The 17748-nt window shown below is 52.3% G+C and overlaps 1 protein-coding gene across 3 annotated transcripts in view; it reads right to left on the bottom strand.

The window, feature by feature from the left end:
• The window catches only part of MAP3K1 (mitogen-activated protein kinase kinase kinase 1), a gene marked incomplete at its 5' end in the record, with an annotated part of 45050 nt that overhangs the window by 2428 nt on the left and 24874 nt on the right, over window positions 1-17748 (bottom strand). For all 3 annotated transcript variants that reach the window (XR_013961258.1, XM_080681428.1, XM_080681429.1), the window contains 13 exons: window positions 1369-1500; window positions 2168-2310; window positions 3722-3853; window positions 7499-7661; window positions 8245-8397; window positions 8696-9965; window positions 10213-10402; window positions 10665-10756; window positions 11884-12005; window positions 14155-14427; window positions 16591-16771; window positions 16876-16957; window positions 17427-17548. Coding sequence is in view for 2 of the 3 variants with exons in the window: in XM_080681428.1 (XP_080537554.1) it covers window positions 1369-1500; window positions 2168-2310; window positions 3722-3853; window positions 7499-7661; window positions 8245-8397; window positions 8696-9965; window positions 10213-10402; window positions 10665-10756; window positions 11884-12005; window positions 14155-14427; window positions 16591-16771; window positions 16876-16957; window positions 17427-17548 (3055 nt within the window). The remainder of the gene's footprint in view (window positions 1-1368; window positions 1501-2167; window positions 2311-3721; window positions 3854-7498; window positions 7662-8244; window positions 8398-8695; window positions 9966-10212; window positions 10403-10664; window positions 10757-11883; window positions 12006-14154; window positions 14428-16590; window positions 16772-16875; window positions 16958-17426; window positions 17549-17748) is intronic.

Raw genomic sequence — 17748 nt, 5'->3', positions numbered from 1 at the left:
CTGTGGGAGAAACACCAGGCTGAAGCGTTCCGTGCGGGACTCCTGACCCAGAAGGGCCAGAGTTCGTGGTCTCTGCACATGCGCCCTCCGCATGGAGGGGCAAACCAGGGGGAACACTCTGCTAACGGTGTGAGGCAGAAACTCGCCATTGGATGGAAGGATCTTTCTAAGAATCCTTCAAACTTTAGGGCATTAGAACTTGACCACCTGCATCCTGTCAGGTGGATCCGCTCTGTCCCTTACTGTCTCAAATGCAGGCCAAGTGCACCCAAACGATCAGAGGTAAAGTGCTCACGCCATGAACCTGCACTCCTAGACGCTGTCCCGAGGCTCCCTGCACAGTGTCTACTGCTTCAGCACAGAGCACGGAGAGGGAGAGAGACCAAGCCCTGCCAGTCACTCAGCATCAGAAACCCTGCCCTGGTTTCCAGGCGGCCAAGGAAGACAGGAGGCACGGGAGGACAGGCAGAGGCCACGCACAGGAGTGAATGTGAGCGTGTGTGTGTGTGCTGGGTGCCTTACTCAGGCCTGGGGCTCATTCTACATGTCCTCATCAGAGTCCGGTGAAGTAGGTGCTGTATCACACCCACCTTATGAACAAACCACAACAAAACGGCAGACAGAACAAGTTTTCCTGGTCCGTGGCCGCCACAGGATGGAGCAGGGCTGGAATAGGTCTGCGCTTCTCCCAAGCCCAACCTTTTACCCAGCACCTGGCCGACTCAAAGCTAACCATCTGAACCACCGCACTGATCTCTGGTGGAAATGAACAGAATGGACTTGAGATGTCAGAAAGGTATAACAGACAGGATTTGGAAACTGACTTTTTTTAAAAAAATTTTTAAAATTGATTTTAGAGAGGAAGGGGGTGGAGGTGAAGAGAGAAAGGAACATCCATTTGTTGTTCCTCTTATTGATGCATTCATTGGTTGCTTTTTGTGCCGATGGGGGATTGAACCTGCAACCTTGGAGTATTGAGGCAACTGAGCTACCCGGCTAGGGGAAAGGTGTGAGTTTTTAAAATGTAGAAAATAGTAAATTGGAGTCTAGAAAACGCGTGGGTTGTATACAATATGTGAAGAGCTTCAAGTTTTAAAATTTGCAAGTCTGACAGGGATATCTATGTGCCTATTTCAGCCGGGAGCAATGGTTCAGTGTTTGCTAATGCATTGTCCGCAACAGCTTCACAGAACGTCACTGCCTGGAGGAGTGAGGCCTAGCTGTCTGCCCCGGGCGGTCCTGCAGGTGTGCACACAGTTACCTGAGGGAAGGTGTGCCTTCATGTCAGATTGACAGTTAAGGAGAACCCATGAGTATCTGCTGGCTGCCAATTTCAGCAGAAAGAAATAGTTTTTATCTCATAATTACCTTAAATATCAAAGCGAGATGATTGGAGTGTTTCTCTGCATTCCAAGGCGGTTTAGCACAAGCCATTTCTATGATGGCACAGCCGACACTCCACACGTCACAGCTCCTTCCATACTGCTGACCTCGGAGGACCTAAAAGAGAGCCAAGTTTTACTGAAAAAATAGAAAGCCGCCCTGTAGTTATGGATTCCAGGTTTTCACTTCAGAGCAAAACAAGGCACAAACAGCAACTCTGCGGATGATCTGATGTCTCATTTATTATATTAAAGAGCTTATTAATCGACGTGGCACAGATATGTTAGAGGATCGTGAGATTCGGAAGAGTAATCACAGAATTTCAGCGCTGCCCAGCGCACTTAGTAAGCTATGGGGCAGGAGGGCAGCGAGAATCGCTGCGTGAGCAGCACCAGGAGTCTGACCACGAAGCGGAGGCCAAGTTCAGAGCGCTTCCTTATACTTCCTCCTCTGCAGGAGGACCTGCCTCTGTGCTCACCTCCCTCTGGAACAGAGAGCAATGTACAAAGTCTCTAACAGGTGTACTTTGTTTACTACAAACAACTGCTATCAATTACCCAACAAGTCTTCGTTAGAAACAGCCTTCAAGCAACTCTATTAAAACGTACCTTTTAAAATTTTGTTAAGACAAGATGGAAAGGCAGGGATTAAAGGTTTGAAATTAAGGATATCATTAAAGCCTCATGCTTAGGGTCATGGGCTTCTAACTGGTAAGCACAGACTGGATAACACTGCCAACTAATTTGGTATATTTTCTCCTGCCACACTCGAAGCTGCTTCTCACCTCAGGCGCCATAAATGCGATTGTCCCCAGCAACTGTCCCTGAAACTCTCCTGCGCCAGTTCCCTTTGATGCCAGCCTGGCTGCCGCTCCGAAGTCTGCGATTCGCAGTCTCTGACCTGTGCTGTCTATGAGCAGGTTGGCACCTGTCGACGAAAACAGCAATGAGCGTGTATGTTAAACACAAGAGGGCAGATGACACACTGTAAAATACTAGCAATGACAGAGGACGACGACGAGGGAGAAGGGGACCACACGTCAGGTTCGGTCACTCCCCCTCTCGGCTCACTCGTTCCTGCTGAGGACACACAGGTCTCTGCAGTGGAACACAACCACAGCCTCCGTGGGACAGCTGGCAGAGCATCAGGCACAGGAGACAGGCGGAGGGTCGGCGAACCCAGGTCAGTGCTGAACCTTGAACAGAATGATTCCCTGCCCTGGCTGGTGTGGCTCAGTGGATCAAGTGTCGGCCCGTGGACCAAAGCGTCCGGGTTTGATTCCGGTCAAGGGCATTTACCTCGGTTGCAGGCTCTTCCCCAGCCCAGGCCCTGGTCGGGACACGTGCAGGAGGCAACCAATTGATGTCTCTCTCTCACATCGACATTTCTTTCCCTTTCCCTTCCACTCTCTCTAAAATCAATGGAAAAATATCCTTGGGTGAGGATTAAAAAAATGAATAAATAAAAGGAAGAAAGAAAAAAAGAATGATTTTCAACAAAAATCTTTCCTCAAAGTTCAAATTTTAGCATCATTTACATTTTCAGACAATTTTGTTGAAACATACTGACCTGGACCAATTCAAACTACTGTAGTTTCATAATTACAGCTTTAATAAAAATATTATTAAACTACTTGAATACATTATGTCAAAATCAAAGCTGCTGTTAATTAAACTGCAAAAGACTGGAAAGGATTTTTCTTCAAAGTTTATAATATTGCCATTATTCTAAATAAAACCGGAACAGGAACTTTTGGGGGAGGCAGTACATTGTAAGATCAAGACAGGGACTGGAGAGCCGATTCTTTTTTTTTTTTAAAGATGACAACTTCCTTTAGCCATTTCCAACATGTCTCTTTCATGCGGATGGAACATCTTTTTTTTTTTTTAAATATATTTTATTGATTTTTTACAGAGAGGAAGGGAGAGGGATAGAGAGTTAGAAACATCGATGAGAGAGAAACGTCGATCAGCTGCCTCTTGCACACCTCCTACTGGGGATGTGCCCGCAACCAAGGTACATGTCCTTGACCGGAATCGAACCTGGGACCCCTCAGTCCCCAGGCCAACGCTCTATCCACTGAGCCAAACCGGTTTCAGCCATGGAGAGCCGATTCTGTATGCGGTTTCCCATAGGTTGGCTTCAGAAAAGTCACAGCCTCTCTGAGGAAGTCAGATCATGTGACCCTGAAGATTCCTTAACGTCCGGTGATTTGAGTGACTCAGGAGAAACAATCCTTTAGTTGATTTCATGTTCGAAACTAGCAACAAAGGTCCAAGTTTAAAATTACATTTGTTTTCTATTTATTGCTGGTGAACAACAACGAAAGAACCCCTACCTTTGACATCTCTGTGGATGATCTGGTTTTCATGGAGATAGGAGAGGCCACGGAGTAACTGCTCAGTGTAGTTAATGACCACTGATTCCTTGAAGGCTCCGTATTTACTGAGCAAATGAGCCACAGATCCCCCTACAAGACAAACATAAAATGGTAATAATTATCGTAAACTTAAGGCAGAATTAAAATTATTTGTTACCTTTTGGTTATATAAGGTTGCACTTTATGAGCTCACGTTCACTTCTGAAATGTTCATTTATATTCTGCACCAGGAAGTGCAACTGATTTAAAAACTAATACATTTAAGTAATCTCAGAATCTATTAGTTATTTTTATGGAACCCTCATGAACTAGTTTTCTGAAAGGTCAAGATTTCAGAAAGCTCTCAAAGTTAACAATTTTGGGTGAAACTATTTCTGAAATGTACAATTCACTTCTCTGTCTTTTTGACCAAGATATACAAAATGTCTCTTTTTAAAAAAATATTTTATTTCAGAGGGAGAGATAGAAACATCAATGATGAGAAAGAATCATTGATTGGCTGCCTCCTGCACGCCCCCTACTGGGGATTGAACCCGAAATCTGGGCATGTGCCCTTGACTGGAATCGAACCCAGGGCCCTTCAGTCCACAGGCCGACGCTCTATCCACTGAGCCAAACTGGCTAGGGCCAAAATGTCTTTCTTAATGACCCGAGTAAACAATGTTAACATGTTATTTAGCAGAAGGGAAAGAGAACAGTACGAAGCAGAAGACCCAGAGTTGGGCTTGATATCCTACTATTTATTAGCTCTAATCTGGGGCAAGCCACAGACTCAGTGAACGTCATTTAAAAGTATTTATAATCATCAACCTAAATATAACAACCCAACTACAACCAGCATCAGATACTATACTAAAGAACTGATCTGCAGAGGCGAAGATCAATCACGGCGCAGATCCTGGGCTCACCTTCTCCCCTGAGCACACCGGAACTACAACGATACACAGCAGCCACTGCTGAGAATGATCTGAAGGCTAGATGAGAAGAATTTCTACACCCAAGGATATAAAAAAGACACAGTGAAACAAGTAGTAGGGGCAGAACCGTGGTCTGATCAGGACCCACACCCCCTGTGACCCACACCCAGCTGTTATGCCATGAGGGAACTGCACCAGGAGGATGGGTTCTCCCTCACATTATGGGAAACAGAGCCAGTCAGCCTGAGGGTAAACCTCACCCACTGGCTTGCCCACAGCACTCACGGCCCAACTACACAGGAGGGTGCACTCAACCCACACAGGGAACACCCTGAAGCACCCGACTCTGGTGGCCAAGGAAGGTTAGGACACTGGGCCCCACAAAGCATCTACATGAGATCACTCTTACAAGACGGGGAGGGGCAGCTGGTCTACCTAACACACATCAATGGACAGATCATCTTGATAGAAAGTCAACAAGAAACTGTGGCCTTATGTGATACATTAGACCACATGGACTTAATGGATATTTTAAAAGCATTTCACCCAAAAGCAGCAGAATATGCCTTCTTTTCAAGTGCACAGGACAGACCAGATATTAGGCCACAAAACAAGTCTGAATACATTAAGAAGATTGGAATCATATCAAGCATCTTCTCCAACCAGAGCAGTATGAAACTAGAAATCAACTACGTAAGAAAACTGGGAAAAACACATACACGCAGAGACTAAACAACATGCTACTAAACAATCAAAGGAAATAAAAACAATGTCATGAGACAAAATAATCAAAATAGTATGTTATTGGCATAAAATCAGATATATAAATCAATGCAACAAACTAGGAAGATCAGAAATTAACCCACACTTATATGGTCAGTTAATCCACGACAAAGGAGGCAGGACTATACAACAGGGGAAAAAAGCAGTCTCTTCAATAAATGGTGTTAGGGAAACGGGACCATTCTCTTCTACCATAAACACATAAACTCAAAATGGCTTAAAGACTGAACTGTAAGACCTGAAACCATAGAACTTCTAGAAGAAAATATAGGCATAAATTCTTTGACATCAGTCTTAGCAATGTTTTTTTGGATATATTTTCCTCAGGAAAGGGCAACAAAGGAAAAAGTAAACAAAATGGGACTACATCAAACAAAGTTTTTACACAGTAAAGGAAACCAACAAAACGAAAAGGCAACCCACTGAATGGGAGAAGATATTCACAAATGGTCACTTTTTATATGGGGTTAAGATCTAAAATATATAAAGAACTCATAGAACTCAACATCAAAAAACTAAACAAAAAAAGAAAGAAAACCAAACAATCCTATTAAAAAATGGGCAGAGGACTTGGATAGACATTTCTTCAAAGAGGACATACAGATGGTCAACAGACATAAGAAACGATGCCCAACAATCACTAATCATCAGGGAAATGACAATCAAAACCACAGTGAGATAGGCCTTTACACCTGTCAGAATGGTTATCAGAACGACAACAAACAGTAAGTGTTGGTGAGGATGTGGAGGAAAGGCAACCCCCTGTGCACTGTTGGTGGGAATGCAGACTGCTGCAGCCACTGTGGAAAAGTGTGGAGTTTCCTCCAAAATAAATACATGAATAAATAAAATTACATATGATCCAGCAATTTCTTTTATCTAAAGAAGAAAGTACTAATTTGAAAAGATATATGTACCCCTATGTTCACTGTAGCACTATTAACAATACCTAAGATATGGAAGCAACCTAGGTGTCCAATGATAGACGAGTGGCTAAAGATGTTGTATATACAGATAATGAAATATTACTCAGTCATAAAAAATGAAAATTCGCCATTTGTGACAGCAGAATAAGTGAAATGCGTCAGAGAAAGACAAACACCATATGATTTCACTTACATGTGGAATCTAAAGAACAAAGTAAATGAGCAAACAAAACAGAAATAGACTCATAGACAGACAGAATAAGCTGATGGTTGTCAGAGGAGAGGGTGGTGGGAGGATGTTTAGAAAAGGTGAAGGGAAATAAGAGGTATAAACTTACAGTTATAAAATAAGTCACAGGGATGTAGTGTATAGGATAGGAACAATCGTCAACAATATCTTAATTTTGTATGGTGACAGATGGTTACTAAACTTGGTGTGGTGATCTCATTGAAAAGTATGTAAATGTTGAATGACTATGTTGTACACCTGTCCACATACTGTATGTCAAGTGTACTTCAATTAAAAAGAAGGGCTGATTTGTAAATAGATATACACTCTCCGAACACAAAAGGTCTAAGGAGTTAAACCAAACACTTATCTACTGATTCCATCCTAAGTCTCTGTTTTACTATGTACACTGCGTAATACAAGATGGAACATGGTCTTCATTTGCTGACGTGGATGACAAGGTTCAACGTGATGCTCCAGTGCTAGTTTACCTGGACTAAAATTTCCAAGGTGCACATTAATCGATTTTAGTTTCACACTGTCATGTTAAATCATCTCCTAAACCTGTCCAATTAACGAAGGCTACCTGGGAAAATATGGATTCTGTATCTACCAGGTTTCAAAAAAATTATCCCTATAAAACAGTGTACACAATCATTTTAAAAGAAACACTGAAAAAGTTTAAAAGGTAGGGGTAATGAATGTTTCATTTAAGTTTAAGTGAAAGACAACACAAATATTTGCAGCCTGTCATACTACATTAGAGGTGATTTGTGTAAACTATTTAGTAAAAACCAGTGTTCATTAAAACGTTTTTCCTAAATATCAAGCAGAAAGTTAAACCTGTGTACGATGTTCATGAGTTAGGACATGAACACACCTGCCATCCATTCGATGAAGAGGTTGTAATTGCTTTTCTCGCAGGTGGCTCCCAGCATCCTGATGATGTTCGGGTGGTTCAGGTGGCTCATCATTCTGATCTCCTCCCTCAGCGCCTCCACCACTTCTTCCTGCTCCGACGACGTGTTTCTGACATACGTCACCTGTTGCAGTAAGCACGTTGACAGAATTTTCGCTCTGCTGAGCTTCTATTTACGGTTCTCACTAACAATCTGATCTAAGTGGACAAATGCAAATTAGCTTCTATATTAATAGCAAATGGCATTTATGCTCATGGGTGCAGTGTAGATACTGTACCAAAAACTCTTTTAAATAGAAGGAAAATGACCCCCAAAAGGAATATAACCCATCTTCCCAAACTGTCTGAAGACAGAGTGAAAGCGAGAAAAGCCCCATGATTTAAAGTGGAAGCTTTGCAGTCTTCTCATGTGGACCCGCATGCTCGCTATGGAGAGTGAGCCCCGAGCCCAGGACACCTGCACCCTGGCCTTGCTGCTTTGGGTGTGACAAGCACGGCAGCGGCCCGGCCGGCGGTGGCCCTGGAGTGCGTCTCCCACAACCCTGCTCCAACCGCAGCAGAGCTCACGGCCGTGGCAACGTCTACTCTGACCCTCAGGTCTCTGAAAACGTAGAGAACGAAGCACATGCTCACAGGACACATCATTCTTAGTCGCTCATGCTCCACCGTGACCGCCTTCGTCATGTCCACCCTCACTAGCTGCTTACCTGTTTCACGGCCATTAAGGTCCCGGTCCCCACGTCCTGAGCCTGGTAGCAGGAGGAGAAGGCCCCGAGGCCGATCTGCTGGCCCTTCAGCCAGTCCGCGTCCTCCCGGTACGGCAGCTTCGCTTTGGTGTGTCCTGGGAGGGTCTCGGGCGTCTGTGCAGAAAGGAAAGCAGCTCTTTACTGTTAAGGGGAAGCCTGGCCGTGAGCCTGGCCAACACCATCCCGTTCGGTCTGGCTTCCCGAGCCACCTCTGAGCCGCTCCTGGGTGGACAGTGCTGGGCGCCATGCAGTGTCCACAGAAACGCCCCTGAAACAGGCAAGGACCTATCTGTTCCCAGAGCGACATAAATGCTAATTCCACACGCAAGACCCGCTTCTAGCGATGAGCTTGTCTGAACCGGGTTTATCGCCCGTGGTCCGAGGACGCCCAGCCTCCCAGGGGCGTACTTACGTCCTGCTGGATGATGATGACGTCCTCTCCGTTCTCCACCTGCAGCTGAGGCACCACGGGGAGGGCGTCCTGAGAGGCCGACATCGCCATGGCGATCGCCAAAGCTTCCTCCTCCTCAGCCTCCATCTTCTCTTTGCACTTCTGATTATGACTCACGTCATCTTTGTAGGTATCATCACTTTCGTCCTTTTCAGGAGAGAGGACGGCCACCTCTGACTTAAAAGTCACTGTGGTGTCAGCGGAGGGCATGGACGCTTCGAGCAGGTCCTCGATGCTGGAGCTGAGCTCGGTGCTGGCGTCCAGCCGGCTTTTGTCCTCCACCGGGGTGAACACTGTCTCCTCACTGGGGATCACGGCGCTGCTGCCGCTGCTGAAGCTGTCGCCGCCCTCGGAGGCCGCGTGCAGGTCCAGGGTCATGCTGCCTGTCGCGGCGTCAGCCTGTCTCCCGGGGCTGCCAGGGGAGGGCCGAGAGGGCATGGGCCTGTGTATACTACTACCGGGCAGGGGCCGGGACTGCGTGAAGATGGGGGAGAGCTTGTCCGAGTCTCTGTTTTCAGAGAAGTTTCTCTGGATCTGCAGGGAAAACTTGCGCTGTGGCGGAGGCGATGCGGAAGGTATGTTGTAGGGAACGAATCCCTGAGGTCTGTGCTTGGAGGAGTCCCCGGGGCCCGCTGGTGCGGTCTGGGCCAACGAAGCTGGGGTGGACGAGGGCGGGAGCACTGGCTGGGAGGGAGGGGACAGGGGAGAGGAGCTCAGACACTGGCTGAGGGGCCTGCCCTTCGCGTGCACCGCTGGCTTTGGCTGCTCCGTCATTGCTGAGCTAGGAGGCCCCAGGGCAGTGCTGGCCGGCCGACCAGAGACGTCCTCCGAGCTGGCGCTCAGCCTCGCAGGGGGCAGTCCTCTTCCAGTTTTCTCCGCGTGGTCTGGGCCCTGCCGAGGGCTGTTCCCTGGGGCCTCTGGATGGCTCTCAGGGGCCGGCGCCTGCGGGAAGCCATCACGTCGGCCGTCCCAGGCGTCCTCGAGGCCCCGCTGGACGGCCTCGGCGATGTCCACCTCTTCTGCGATCGCCATCAGGCGGCGGCGCATCCGGGCGAAGTGGGTGGAGCTGGAAGCACTCAGCATCTCTAACAGCTTCACAAACACGGCGGGCACCGCGGTGACCATCCTCGCCGAACTCAGGTAGACCCTGCGCGCGAGCTTCCCGACCACCGCGTGGGCGTGGTCGATGGACTGCAGGGCGAAGGCCAGCAGGGACAGCAGCTTCTTATACCTGCAGAAAGCACGCGTCAGCCCACACAGGCAAACAAAGAGATGGCAATGATTATGCGTGTGCATTGCAAAAATATAATCAAGGTCTAGACGTTTTTAAGTAACCAGCCTGGACTTCGGTTGTTAGTCAAACATTAGTAACCTACATGTTCCTCTGATTTCTCAGTCCCGTGCATCAAGACCGCGTCCTTGGGGCGGGTGTGGGCGCGGCGGGGAGGCACAGGACAGGCACCCCCCGGAGAGATTACCTGACTTCCACGGGCTCGGCGGGGGCCGCCTCGGTGCCGACGGTGTGCGGGTAGAACTCGGCGGGGAACTCCAGCAGCAGCCGGTCCACCAGGCAGAGGCGGCCCAGCAGCTCCTGCCAGTTGTTCAACTCCACCTGGTTCCCAAGAATACAGTTTACGACGTAGTCCACACCGCCAACCCCGATGGGCCCTGCGAAGGGAAGTAAGAGTGAGTGACTGGAACACAGGACATTAAAACAAAACAAAGCGCGATCCAGTGGCACAGCCCAGTGCCCTGGTCATCCTCGTTTAAGAACTCCTCTCTTCGGTTCACGTTCTATTTCTAACGGGAGCTGAGGGACTCAAGTTCCAAAATCACTAGAAATCCCGTAACTGCCCAACAGAGGTGAGGGGATTCGACAGCTTGGAAGGGCCATGCTAACACGTGCCGAGGTGAAGGGAAGAGTTGTTACCAGCTTTAAGGATTTCTCTGCCGACCGCCAGCTCCCCCGCCTGGCCTCTGCACAGCTCCAGCAGCGTGGACACGGACAGCTGGCTGGTGCGGCTGCAACGACAGGCGTCAGACGGGCTTGGGTGAGACACGGAGGGAGCAGGAGGCACGGCCTCGGGAGAAGGGGAGGCTCCCAGGACCGTGCCCCCTCCCCTCAGAGCCTGCGTTCACGTCACTGTACGTAACACGCTCGCAGTTCACCCCACTCCGTGTCGCCCCCAGGACCTCCCGGGCTGACAGCAGAGCCGCTTGAGCAGCCAGCAGATACGGTAAAGGGCGTGTCCTCACGCTCACATCTCGTTAAAACAGAACTGAAGCGCCTCACAGTGTTTCTTACGAGGTTCACTCAAGCGGCCAGGCAGGCAGCCTGACTTTAGAATGGCAGGAAGCGGACAACAGCATCCGTGCCACAGAAGCAGTGGAGTCAGAAAATGCCTGCTCCCATGTTGACATCGACATGATTTCCTATGCACTTCACAAGCTGTTCGCTCGCCCCGGCTTTCAGATGTGTGTTCTCTCTGAGCAACGAGAACACCTCGCATACGTGCCGTCTGTGGCTGTGAGCAGGGGCGACGGGCGGGGCCAGCACCTGGTTCTGAGACCTCTATGGACAGCGGACTCGGGACAGTCAGTGCTCACAACACGGAGGTCTGGGGGACACGGGGAGATGGGGCCGCTCAACACCAGCTCCTAGCCATGCTGCTCAGCGAGGCCTTCCCCACTCAACGGGAAGGAACCGCGTCGGACAAGCGCCGCCGGGCTCACCTGGGCCGTCCCCACCGCCCTCCTGCGTGGATCTCTGCCCGTTAGGGCTGTTCCCATTCCTTGTCCATGTTCAAGGATAACGCAGGGACAGACAGGACTGGGGGTGGGGCTACTTGACGGAATTAGAGTGAACTGTCATCATTACAGTAAGGGTTCATTACACAGGAAGGGTTTCTGTGGGGGTCCTGAAAGCAAGGCGAGGCAGGTGCAGTGACTTCACTGGTCCCTGAGATGAGGTCACACCTGTGCTATGTACACCGCGGTGTCCCTACCAGCGGGACTTCAGACGGGAATGTCTCTACAGGGAACCCCACAGCGAGCTCTGGCAGCTGTGACTCCGCCCGGTCCCCAGAGCCTCACTGAGTCACATGCCTCGGACCTTCCCCGGGCGAGCCTGGCCCATCGGGCGGCCTTACCTGTTGGCGTCCGCGCACTTGACCAGGATGGTGTCCACGACCGGCCGCAGAAGCCTCTGCAGCTTGATCCTCTCGGCCAGGCTGTGGCAGGGCGTGTACACGAGCATGGCCCGCAGGGTTTTCTGAGGAGGAACGGAAGGTCAGGTCAACTACGTCTGAGGAACGTCAGGGACACCGCGCTCCTCTGAGGCCACGTGAGAAGCAGAACGAGTGGTGACAGGGACAGACGACAACCATAAAATAACAACTACAGAGTCCACGGCAGGAAGGAGCTCTGAGCCATTTCTGCACCTTTTTAAAGTCTGATCAGTTTCAAAGTGGAAAGTCAAAAAAAGATAAAAAAAAAAAAAGATAAAAAAAAGAAGGAGCCACCCTGAGGGAGCTCCCTGGCCAAAGCAGGAGGAACCGAGCCACAGCTGACAGCGCCGGGCGGCTCAGGACGCTGCGGGCACGGCGTGGGCTGTGACGGCTGTCGGCAACGTGGCCTTGCTCAGGTCTGCGCATGCGCTGTGGTTTCATGGGCGAGTGTCATTTTTGAGGGGACAGTCCCGGTGACGGAGAAGTGGCACGATGCTGCATGTGGGAGGGGGAGGCGGGAGGTTCCCGGCCAGGAGTCCCTGGCTCACTGAGCGGACACACGGCCCCCTCGAGGATCAGCACAGGGCAGTCCACGGCCCTGCACGCCCGCAGCTCCCAGCCACTCGGGACACAGCTGACCGGGAAGAGCCAGCCGGGCAGGCGTGGGCTGAGCGTCACGGGTGCCTGAGGTTCGTGCGGGGTCAGTGGGAAGAGGCCAGAAGTTGGGCCAGGAACACAGGTCTGTCTTCTGCGCTGTGCTGGGCCTTCAGAGGCCATGGGAAACGCCTGGGAGACCCACTGGGAAGTGATGCTCCGCCCCTGATCGTACAGACTGACTCCCGATGGCTACAGCATCGAAGCCCCGGCCCTGCCCCTGCGGACCCAGCGAGCCCATGTGACTGTGTTCCCCGGTTTTAAGTGAACACGGCTCCTTCCTCAAGGAACTTTTCACAGCCCTGCCCACCTGCCACGGACATGCGCCAGGACATGCTGCGAACGCAACAGATACCCGACCGTCTCTGAGCCGGGATAGCGAAGTGATGCTCCAGGCAGAGCCGTGGCTCGTCTGTGCTCAGCGCTCTATGCTGCGCTCCGCACTACGCTTAGGGGTTTCTACTCCAAATCCGGCGGTGACTTCGCTGTCACAGGTGGGAGAGCTGGTCTGGGAGCCCTGCACCACACCAGCAGGTGGCACCCCAGGACGGAGCCGTGGTCTCTGCCACTTGGCCACAGTCCAGACTGCCCAGGCCAGCCCAGTAACTAGCTGCTCATTCCCGTGTCCCATGTGGAGGCTAACGCACGAGGCCACTCAATTCCGGCCCCAAATGCAGGTTCGGAACCTCCGCGGGCAGTGCTCCACCGGAGAGAGAGCCTTGGGCACAGTGGCCGAGGAGGGTCAGGAAGAGACCGCCAGTGGGAGCAGGAAAACATGAGTTTTCAAACCAAACTGGGCAGGAAAGCTCCTGCCGCAGTGGTTCTGCACTGGGGGCACCGTGACCTCGGGACTGCAGCAGACCCCCGGTGTCCGGAGGGGGCGGAGAGGGCGCTCGCAGGACCGTGGGTGGAGGCCAGGGGTGCGGCTGAGCATCCTGCCCGCACAGGACGGCCCTGCCCCCAGCGAAGAGCTCCGTGGCTCCGCAGTGCTGAGGCCGAGAACCTGCGCCCAACCTGCTCTCACCCTGAAGGGAAGGTCAGACCAGCCTCCCAGATCCACGCGGCCTCGCCGTGACACCCACGCACGGAGACCTCTCACGGCGTGAGCCAGGAAAACAAGGCGGCCGTGGTCTAGGGCACGGGACCTCGTCTGTGAGAACCCCCGAGTCCACAGTGCTCACTAAGCCTGTCCCCTCAATGGCTACTCGTACGCATTTAACTCGTAACCGGTCACTCTGCTGGCACCCCACCAAGTCCTGCCAGCTGGGTCGCGTGTGAAGTAAGGGAAGGTAAAGCTGTGGACAGCGAGACGTGGCTGCTCGGAGGAGAGGGAGCGGTCTGCGGGAAAGCCCCAGCAGGGTAACGGGAGCCCGGTGGAGGGGTTAGAAATGGCCATTTCCTGGGTTACGGAATGAAAACAAAACTGGGATTGTCCCCACTTAAAAGGTGATGTGCTACTGGGTCTTAAAAATGCTACCTAGAAACCATCGAAAACCAGCCCCCCGCCCCGACGCGTGGTTAGGGAGGGAAGCTACTTACTAAAGCAGCAACGTACACTTTGTAGACAGGGTCGGCGCAGACCATGGACAGCACGCTGCAGCAGGCCCCCACCACGTCGCCCGCGGGCGGGGAGGGCGCGCTGCTGGCCCCGGCCCCCGGGCTGCTCCGGCCCCCGCCCCCCGAGTGCCCGGTGCTCTCCCCGTGGGCCAGCAGCAGCGCCCCGCTGACGTCGTGGGAGAGTCGCCGCAGAGCCATCTCGCGGACGTTCCAGTTTCTAGAAAACAAGCAGCCGACGAGCTCCGTCCCAAACACCTGCAAGCAAACACAGAGCCTCAGGGGGAGAAAGGAGCGGCCGAGTCTCCTCTCATTACCCAGGAAACTGGCATCTCTTCCTACACGTGTGTACACACATGTGTGCTTCAAACTTCATAGAGGAAGGGAGAGGGAGGGAGGAATAGAGTCATGCTGCTGTAATTTTTTAAATGCTGTTTTTAATTGATAAATTGGGCATTTCTTTTCTTAAAAAATATCTTTACTGGTTTCATAGAAGGGAGAAGGAGAGGGAGAGACAGAAACATCAATGATGACAGAGAATCACGGATCGGCTGTCTCTTGCATGTCCCACACTGGGGATCGAGCCTGCAACCTGGGCCTGTGCCCTGACCGGGAATTGAACCCTGACCTCCCGGTTCATAGGTTGACGTCCAACCACTGAGCCACACCGGCCGGGAGATTGGGCATTTCTTAACCCTTTCCTGCACCCCACAATTTCACATATGTGCAGCCACTTACAAACCGTAAGAAGGACCCTGCCGGGCGGGCTCAGCCGGTCGGAGCATCGTCCTGTGCACTGAGAGGCTCAAGCGGGAGATAATTGATTGATCTCTCTCTCTCTCTCTCCCCGCCCCCCTCGAAATCAATTAAAAAATCGTAAGAAGGAATTTTAGCCTCAAGCTGAACTGTAATTATCAGCCTCGGTGAACTCAGGAGTGACCTCCAGTGAGTGGATGGGCACACGCGTGTGTCACACTTATTTCTGCGCTCCTCTGCTGACACAGCAACACGGCCGGGCAGACCCCAGCTCTGTGATTGCGCTGTGGGAGTTTACAGAGAAAAACAAGCAAGATCAAGACAAGCCACCTCCAGAAAGGCACCAGGGGTGGTAGGAGGAGGGCCTCGCCCCACAGGTGACTGGTGAGGCGCAGGCTTTTACTTGAATTCCGTCTGTATGCCAGTTAGATAAACTAGACTGAACAGGCGGCCTGTAACCAGTGAGTGAAAAGTCAAGACGAAAGGAAAGTTCGTGTTCAATCCAGCTGAGGGGGATGTGGCGCCTGCATGAACGTGTGTGTCACCACCCGTGAAGCCACCGGGAACCCGGCAGGAAGGGGACCCGGTCTCGAGATGATGGCCAATCAGCTACAGGCAAACTTCACACCTAGATAACTTACACGGACAATTTCTAAATATCAGAGATGAAGAGACAATTCTGGGGAAAACAAATGACGTATTTACCTGTGTGTTTGTTATAAAGCGACATAAAAGCGAACAAATCGACTAGAAATAGGGAACTGATTCTGCGGCTGCGTGTTAGCGTATGGCTAAGCCCTAGTTCTGTCTCCCGGGATCTTCTTCCTAAGAAACGGGGAACATACAGCCTCGTCCAACCCAGAGCTTCCGCAAAACAAACCAGACCACGGCCTGGCATCGCCCGTATCTCCGTGTCGACGCCAGAGCTCTCCTGAGGACTCAGGAAGGGGCAGGCGAGGGCCTATGCACATGCCATGCATGAACCAGGCAGAAGAAAGAAGATACGTTCACTAAGGCTGCAAATGTCCTTTAGACTCGTATGAGGTTGCTAACACGCTGAGAACAGAGAAGTCAAAAGCTGCAGGATGTGCAACGAAAAAGGAAGGAAATCCTAATGGTGTACAGGCGTGATGAGGTGCTGTGCCTGTGTACACATGTAAGAGCAGGAAACAACAGGTCATCGAAAACATCCCACTCCTCTCTCCTGAAGACACCGTCTGCTTTGAATTCTATTTAAACGTAACGGACTGAACAGCCAAGCGACTGAAATTCCGACGACTGCGGACAAAAAGCATCCGTCGGCTGAGAAGGTGGAGGAAGGAGGCCTTCCTAAAAAATGGCCAAGACGAGAGATGCCGCCTCGGCTCCCACACTCGGCAGCAAAGCACCGGCTGCAGCGGGCGGCACGGAGGGAGGAGCCGAGTTCCAATGGCACAAGGACGGACCGGGACGAGCCCAGCGGGTGGACTGAGCGCTGGCAGGAGGGCCCTGAAGGCTGCTGCCTGGCCTGGACAGCCGTCCGTCTCTTGTCAGACAGGAGTTTCGGAGACGCTGAAGCTGACCCCCCTGAAGCGCACGGCCCCATCACCCAGGGGACTGGATGTCTCCAGGGCACAGAGCAAGCCCTTCCTAACGGACCAGCACCGGGGAGACGCGCGAGCTCACCTGGACCCAGGGCTCAGCCAGGTCTCTGTAGGCAGCGGGGATGTGCTGAGCCCCGTAGTGTGTGAGGCCGGAGCTGCTTTCCTGGCCCCTGTGCTGCGGTCCCACCAGTGGAGGCTGCGCTGGGGGCTGCGGGGCCGTCCGCAGGGAGGACGGGGAATCCACGGGGCTTGACAGCTCGTGACTAAGAGAAAAAGCAACAACTTGCTAAGATAACCGACAGATGCAAATAACCAGGAGAACACTGCCGTTTTCATCTGACGCACCCAGCCATTCCCTGGAACTCACCTGTAGAAATCGTGGGACCGCCACTTAGACCTGCAGAGGGGACAGATCAAAGGCTCCCTATTTCTTCGACATTCCTCTGCCCCTGGAAAAAACGTACCTTATTATTCGTCATTACCCGTAGTGACTGTGCAGCGGCTAGGACAGGGTGCACGGACGGAGGGGACCTCGGAGGACAACGTGATGGAGCACTGACCCGAAAGCAGGCAAGGCAGCAGGGAGGCGCCATGTCGTTAGTGATCACACGGGCTTTGCTGCTGTTTCAAACCACTCAGTGCCCTGGCCCGTCCTTCCCACCCCGCTGAGGTGGGTCTGTGATCTGTCCGTGCCCCCGCCCCTGCGTGTGCGCCTTCCAGATCATAGCTGCGCTTCCTCTCCGCACTCCCTCCGTGTGGCCCTCACGCGGGACTACATCTCTTCACTGCCACAGCTCATCTACGACGGACCTAACCTCCAGGCCGCTGAAAACCTGGCAGGTGCCCTAACCACAGTCAGCGGGGGAGAGGGAGGTCACGTGGACAGGTCACGGGAGGGAGGGCGGTGGCGCCACCTACAGATGGACATGCAGTGGTGGTGCAGCTTGTTGCGGCAGCCGTCCTCACACACGGTCAGGCTCTCCTCGTCCAGCATGCCCAGCAGGCAGATGGGGCACAGCTGCTCCTCCTCGTCCTTGAGGCTGCAGGGGCGAGGGCAGGGGCGAGAGGGCAGCGTCAGCTGGGCGAGGGGGCTGAGCCTGCGCCACAGGCACGTGGCCGCAGAGGGTGACCGAGGAGTTCCCGCTGGCAGCACCTGTGTGCCCGCCCCCGCGCAATGGCTTTCTTCTGTCCTCTCCCGTCCTCAGACTCACGCACGCGCAGCTGCAGGCTGTGGGTGTGA

Source organism: Plecotus auritus (assembly GCF_963455305.1).
Source record: "Plecotus auritus genome assembly, chromosome: 7".
Taxonomy (NCBI): domain Eukaryota; kingdom Metazoa; phylum Chordata; class Mammalia; order Chiroptera; family Vespertilionidae; genus Plecotus; species Plecotus auritus.
This window is presented reverse-complemented; position numbering and strand designations above follow the sequence as displayed.